This window comes from Camelina sativa, chromosome 12 (assembly GCF_000633955.1).
Source record: "Camelina sativa cultivar DH55 chromosome 12, Cs, whole genome shotgun sequence".
Lineage (NCBI taxonomy): Eukaryota > Viridiplantae > Streptophyta > Magnoliopsida > Brassicales > Brassicaceae > Camelina > Camelina sativa.
Window position 1 is genome coordinate 1,891,777 of NC_025696.1, and position 7,142 is coordinate 1,898,918.

The 7,142-nt window shown below is 34.5% G+C and overlaps 2 protein-coding genes and 1 pseudogene across 4 annotated transcripts in view; 1 reads left to right on the forward strand and 2 right to left on the reverse strand.

The window, feature by feature from the left end:
- On the reverse strand, positions 57-1,883 carry LOC104729536 (salicylate carboxymethyltransferase-like). The gene is made up of 4 exons (XM_010448486.2): positions 1,553-1,883; positions 1,041-1,454; positions 667-939; positions 57-567 (listed from the first exon to the last, which is right to left on the reverse strand). Exons 1-4 carry the CDS (start codon positions 1,634-1,636, stop codon positions 226-228), a joined length of 1,113 nt encoding a protein of 370 aa, XP_010446788.1. The 5' UTR covers positions 1,637-1,883; the 3' UTR covers positions 57-225.
- LOC104729534 lies at positions 2,913-3,532 on the forward strand (annotated as a pseudogene).
- The window catches only part of LOC104729533 (salicylate carboxymethyltransferase-like), a 5,371-nt gene continuing 3,775 nt past the window's right edge, over positions 5,547-7,142 (reverse strand). The window contains exons 2-5 of one of the 3 annotated variants that reach the window (XM_010448484.2): positions 7,057-7,094; positions 6,561-6,974; positions 6,193-6,465; positions 5,547-6,097 (exon numbers count right to left, since the gene is read on the reverse strand). In XM_010448484.2, coding sequence (XP_010446786.1) covers positions 5,756-6,097; positions 6,193-6,465; positions 6,561-6,974; positions 7,057-7,094 — 1,067 coding nt within the window. In that variant the 3' untranslated portion in view covers positions 5,547-5,755. Of the gene's footprint in view, positions 6,098-6,192; positions 6,466-6,560; positions 6,975-7,056; positions 7,141-7,142 lie in introns of those variants that run through there. The other 2 variants (XM_019233371.1, XM_010448485.2) reach the window with 2 other exon arrangements.

Below are 7,142 nucleotides of genomic sequence, written 5' to 3' on the forward strand. Positions count from 1 at the left end.
AATTGAGAATTAGCTAAATTGATTTTGGACTTTTTTGGCGTTGCTCTTTTGTTAACAATATGAAGAACTTATTATTAACATTGCATGTGATATGTGCTTTAGAAAAAGCTATAAAGATGGAGATGGAGCCCATGCTACATATATCAAGTGGTAATTAATGATCAATGATTTATGTTTCCTTTGCTTCCTTTTCATATCCAAATGTTTTGCGGCATACATCTTTCATTAGAGCTTCCTTCTTAGGACAACAACAAATGTGATGGGTCTTATGTCTTCCTTAGCCAACTCCTCGTCAACTATTCTAGCATATGTATCAAACAGCTTGTCAAGAATCGTTTCCCCAAAGTGTTGAACAAGCATTGATTCTTGAACTGCTCTTATCGTCTTGGCAACCTCATTGCCATAACTGTCATCATCCACGTTCCCTTTCTCGCTGTCCACTTCTAACATCTCTAAGCTCTCTAATTGAAAAGACCCTTCTTTCTTCACTTCATCTTCTATCTCAGCAGCACTCGGTGCGTAAAAGTGCAAATCGTAAGAATCAAGCTTCTCTTCCTCAGTTTCTCCCTACAGAATTAGAAATGGAACAGTAAGTCAGCAACAACATGAACTTGATCTAATCAAGATCCACATATACTTGTAAAACCAATAGATGTATCACTATACCTGTGCAACAAGATCCATAATGGATCTTGAGAGAAGTTCCCAATAGAAAGAGTTTCCTCTATCTACATAACCGGGACCTTCTCTTCCGAGTATTATGAACACCATTCTGCCTGCAGCAACCAACTCTTTTGATCTACACTGAAGGAAACTGGAGAAATCTTCCTTGAATTGACTGTAGTAAGCTTTGGAAACAACTTCAGGGCTCGAGGAGCAGATACTAATACAGCCTTTGTTTATGGACTTGCCTTGCTCGTCATATAAAGCTGGAGGAACCTGCAAACACAAAATTAAAAAACTCACTATATATGTATAAACATATACACCTACCTAACTAGTAGAGGGATCTCTCTCTCCCTCACTGTGACTCTACTCACCTTGGAAAGCCAGTGTAAGCTGTAAGAGGAATAGATAAAGTGGATGGTCTTTTCAGGGAAGAGCCTTCCATAGAATGATCCAGGGTAGGCTGCAATGAAAACCGATGGGAAATCTCCATTCTTGACATCTCTCTTGAGCTCTGTATGAAAGTCAGGCAAAGACTTGAATATGGAGTTGAAGTCATTTCCGGGGAGATCGTTAAGGAAGAAGCTCAATTCCGGCAAGGGCTGGTTTGAGATCTCGTTGTTGTGAGCAACTTCGACAGCTTTGATTATTTCTTTAATGGTGGAGAGAGTGTTTGGTCCTGAAGAACATCCCAAATCAGCTATTGCTAAACTCTTGGGTCTTGTCTCTTTGTAGAGTTGTTGCAGTGTCTCTAGCGTTATGTGCTTTGCCATATCAGATCCTTTCTTCTGCAAGATTTAAAACAAGAAGAAAAATGTGTCATTAATTAGAGAGTCAAAACGTTATACAACTAAATTAGTGAAAATATGTGAAATCTCAATGAAACCTGGAAGGAAGAGTTTCGGGCATAACTTGTTTCTCCATCTCCTCCTGCCATGTGAAACTCTCTCTCCAGATCCTTCTTATCCATCACAATACCAAAACGAAAAGTTTGAGATATCTCTCCTCACTAAGGTCTTTGGTTAGGGTTTTGTTCTTTATAAAAAGGACAATTAAACTTTGGCCCTGTCACATCAATCTAACATGTTAAACTCTCTGGTTTTCTTACTTGAAATTACGATTTGGGATTTGTTCAGCATTAATTGTTAGATGAGAAGTTTTCATTGGGTAGAAAATGATACAATAAAGTCAAACTAGCTACATCGTGATTGCTTCATGTAATGTTTTATACTTTCTTTACTCTGTTGTAGCTATCAGTGCTGATCATCGTAATCATTTTTAATTGCTATATATGATCGCTACAATCTTCTGAAGATCGTACGTAATATAGTAAAATTTCTAAGCAATATTTAGTTTTTTTCCTCTGCAAATCTCTTATCTTTTGTCGGAAGTTACTGTGTCTATCTTGCACATGTTATTATATTCAAAGGAACAAGAAAAGGTAATGATAGCAGAGAAATATTTATTGGCGTGTTTCATTCATAATATCTCAGTCTCAGATAATCCTCGCTGATCTCTCAACCTAACATATCCCAAAACCTAGATAAATATATTGATTGGTTAAATATATAGTTTGCTAGAACAGATATGGAATTGAAACTTAAATTGTATCACACCACCAACCCGAAATAGATTTAGCTTTACATCAATATATAAGAACAAAAAAAAACAGACTAGTGAAATCAGATATATTACTCGACAATGGCCAGATGACAAATATACCCTTTTTTTGGTATGATACAAATACAAATCATGCTATTCACATATAAATGTTATTTATGTTTTCTAAACAGAATATTAAGTATCATTAATTTGACTCACTTTGAACACTTATTGTCTAGCTACTTCTATTATTTCTAAACAGAACATTAAGAATCACGGATTTGACCCACTTGGCCACTTGAACAATCATTGTCTAAGTTATATTATTTTCTAAACAGAAGTATCATTTATTTGATTCACTTTGAATAATACAAACATGTTACTGATTTAATTAGTCCTCTATTTAGAATTTAATATAGAAACCCGAGAGTCTCGTGGTAGCTCAATGATGAGCAAAGCACAAGGTCAAGGACTGCGTTAGATGAGACCAAGTCCGAGAAGCTCGTCGAAACCATCCTTGTCTTCACTTCATTTAAATATTTTCAGAAAACAAAACTAACATTAAAATTGACCGACTTTTCAAATCAGCAAGCAGCCAAAATTTGGCCAGATTATATTCCCACTTAAATTAAACATGCTACAAACCATAAAATCTCATCACATCTCTCTATAAATATAATAAAACATTGACGAAACTCTTCGCTCATTACAACAAACAACAACCATCTCTTCACATTCACATCATCTTCTTGAGAACTCAAATTTGAACTTGATCAACATATATATAAAGAAAAATGCAAATGCTAAGAAGCTTGAGCACGAGGACAAGAAGCCGTGTCGTGGAGGATATGAGAGAGTGAGTGATGAATATTCAACTTTCAGTTTACTCGGAGCAAAGCTAAAAAGATCAACGAGTGTTACTTAATTACTACGGTCCATCTATAGAGCTTGGTGCTGGTGGTGTTCCGACCATTCTTGAGGAGCTTCCTCGTCAGAAATCGAAGAAAGTAAAAACCAACAAGCAAATTTAGCCACCCAATCTTTAGTCTTTTCTATGGGAAGAAGAAGAAGTCGACGACGAGACCTGAGTTTTTTAGATATCTTGAATATTTGAAAGAAGGTGGTATGTGGGATGCGAGAGCTAATGCAATGCGCCTGTTATCTACTACAAATAAAATGGATTCATTTGTCCAAAAAGTATCAAGAAAGAGAGATTTGTGAAAACTTAAATTCTTTTATTTGTTTAAATATCAAATCTTTTGAATTTGGGATGATCTGTGTATATTTTCAATGATCCATTATTTTGTTTATAAATATTCGAAACAAAATTGTATACTTTTTTAAGCATATTTTTTTATTTGAAAAATGAGACGAGTATATCAAAGCAATGTCTTAAAGACGAGTCAAAAGATAGAAAAGTCAAAAGTCAAACAGTATTTGTTGTTTGGAAGAAAATCTCAATTAGCTAATCTCCGTTGGTTACGTGGAGCTTAAGGGAGGCTTCCCCATTCTTCGATTTCTCCAAAAGATTGCAAAATAAAAAAAAAAAACCCTAAAAAAAAAACTTCAGATTTGGGGGAGATCGTCGAACTTGAAAAAACAAAACCGCTGTTGTGACTTCATTTTTAGTTTCCAAGAAAGTATTCGTCTTCTCCGGTTAGAGAATTAATTAGGTTTTTCGAATCTCAAGAAAGGTAAATGTTTTTGACCCATATCGACCTTTTCTCTAGAGAATTAGATCCAAAGGTATCTTTAATTACTCAAGTTATTTGTATCTGGAGGATTTGAGAGTAGCTAGTAAACTTGGTATAAGAAAAACAAGAGATATGGTTCTGTAATGCTGCGGGAGGTCAATTTGTAGGAACTAAACAAAATTTCGGTTCATCTAACTAATGTATCTTTCACATTTTTGGTAGCTAGGAATCGAGAATTAGCTATTTAATATGGGAAAAATGTCATTAAATACATTAAATACATGAACTTTCAAATTTAGGCCAAAAAAACTATGAACTTCGTGGGAGGCCATTTAATACATCAATTTTTGTTGACTAGCCATTTAAAACACCAAATATTGTTGACCAAGCCAAAATAGACATACCGTTAAATGAGATAACTGAGCAACTAACGACCGTTACTTTGCTATTTAACGGCATGTTGTTTTTAGCGTCATCAACGATATTTGATGTTTTAAACGGCTACTCAACAAAACTTGATGTATTAAATGGCCTCTCACAAAGTTTATGATTTTTTACCTAAATTTGAAAGTTTATGTATTTAATTACATTTTATCTAACTTGAATAGTCTAATTTTTATTATTCAACTAATAATGACTAATTATTGAATGAGTTATTTAAACCCCCAAAATAAAAAGTTATCCTATACTCTTCAATAACACATTATTGAACTGGAGTATATTTTAATAAAAATGTAATAATGTAATTTGATCACATGTATATTATTTTTGTTTGTTAATAGACAAATAAAATTTAGCACATGGGTTCTCATAGTATTTTACAAACGTAAATATTATTTTTAATCATTTTTATGTTTTCGAAAAACACAGAGAGTAATACATCAACAAATTAATTTAACAAATCACCTCTCAAATAATAGAGAAGATATATGAATGTATTTTTAATTACATAAATAGTAGATTATACATTTTCTGTTAAATAATATCATATTCATGAAAATTTCTCAAGTTTTTAAATATCTTCAATTCAATTTGATGTAAATAAATAATATTTTTTCAATTATAACCAAAAATATTATTGCAAAGAATATTTGCTGCACCTGTACAAATAACAATAAATAGTATAATAGTCAAATTAAGCTTGATTTTACAGTTTAGAGGTATAAAACAAAGATTGTCGAGTAAAGTGAACAAAAAATAATCAAGATGCATTATTTTTTTTTGTACACATAATTCGATTAAGAATCTTTTCGTCTTGTTGAGTACAAAAAAATATTAAATTATATAATTTTGGATTAATACATGAACTTTCAAATTTAGGCCAAAAAAACCATGAACTTTGTGAGAGGCCATTTAATACATCAAGTTTTGTTGAGTAGCCGTTTAAAACATCAAATATCGTTGATGACGCCAAAAACAACATGCCGTTAAATAGCAAAGTAACGGTCGTTAGTTGCTCAGTTATCTCATTTAACGGTATGTCTATTTTGGCTTGGTCAAAAATATTTTGTGTTTTAAATGGCTAGTCAACAGAAATTGATGTATTAAATGGCCTCCCACGAAATTTATGGTTTTTCTGGCCTAAATTTGAAAGTTCATGTATTTAATGACATTTTTCCCGTTAGCTAATATGAAGAACTTACCGACATTGCAACTTGCAAGTGATATATATGTATTTTAGAAAGAGCTATAATAGATGGAGATGGAGCCCATGCTACATATATCAAGTGGTAAATGATCAATGATTGATGTGGCTTTGCTTTCCTTTTCATATCCCCTGCATACATGTTTCATCAAAGCTTCCTTCTTAGGACAACAACAAATGTGATGGGTCTTATGTCTTCCTCAGCCAACTCCTCGTCAACCATTCTAGCATATGTATCAAACAGCTTGTCCAGAATCTTTTCCCCAAAGTGTTGAACAAGCATTGATTCTTGAACTGCTCTTACCGTCTTGGCAACCGCATTGCCATAACTTGTATCATCAACGTTTTCTTTATCATCGTCCACTTCTAACATCTCTAAACTCTCTAGTTCAAAAGACCCTTCTTTGTTGACTTCACCTTCTACCTCAGCAGCACTCGGGGCGTAAAAGTGCATATCGTAAGAATCAAGCTTCTCTTCCTCAGTTTCTCCCTAAAGATTTTATAAATGGAAACAAAAACAACATGAACTTTCTAATCAAGATCAAGATCCACATATTTGTAAAACCAATAGATGTATCACTATACCTGTGCAACAAGATCCATAATGGATCTTGAGAGAAGTTCCCAGAAGAAAGAGTTTCCTCTATCTACATGAGCGGGACCTTCTCTTCCAAGGGTTATGAGCACCATTCTGCCTGCAGCAACCAACTCTTTTGACCTACACCGGAGGAAACTGGAGAAATCTTCCTTGAATTGACTGTAGTAAGCGTTGGAAACAGCTTCAGGACTCGATGAGCAGATACTAACACAACCTTTGTTTATGGACTTGCCTTCCTTGTCATACAAAGCTGGAGGAACCTGCAAAGTCAAAAGAAGCAATTCAGTATGTTTAAACATGTACACCTACCTAACTAAAGGGATCTCTCTCTCTCCCTCTCTGTGACTCTATTCACCTTGGAAAGCCAGTGTAAGCTGTAAGAGGAATAGATAAAGTGGATGGTCTTTTCAGGGAAGATCCTTCCATAGAATGATCCAGGGTAGGCTGCAATGAAAACTGATGGGAAGTCTCCATCGTTGATATCTCTCTTGAGCTCTGTATGAAAGTCAGGCAAAGACTTGAATATGGTGTTGAAGTCATTTCCGGGGAGATCGTTAAGGAAGAAGCTCAATTCCGGCAAGGGCTGGTTTGAGATCTCGTTGTTGTGAGCAACTTCGACAGCTTTGATTATTTCTTTAATGGTGGAGAGAGTGTTTGGTCCTGAAGAACATCCCAAATCTGCTATTCCTAAACTCTTGGGTCTTGTCTCTTTGTAGAGTTGTTGCAGTGTCTCTAGTGTTATGTGCTTTGCCATATCAGATGCTTTCTTCTGCAAGATTTAAAACAAGAAGAGAATGTGTAACTAGAGAATCAAAAGTTATGCAACTAATTAAAGTGAAATCTCAATGAACCTGCAAGGAAGAGTTTCTAGCATAACTCTTTTCTCCATCTCCTCCTATCATGTGGAACTTTCTCTCCAGATCCTTCGTATCCATCA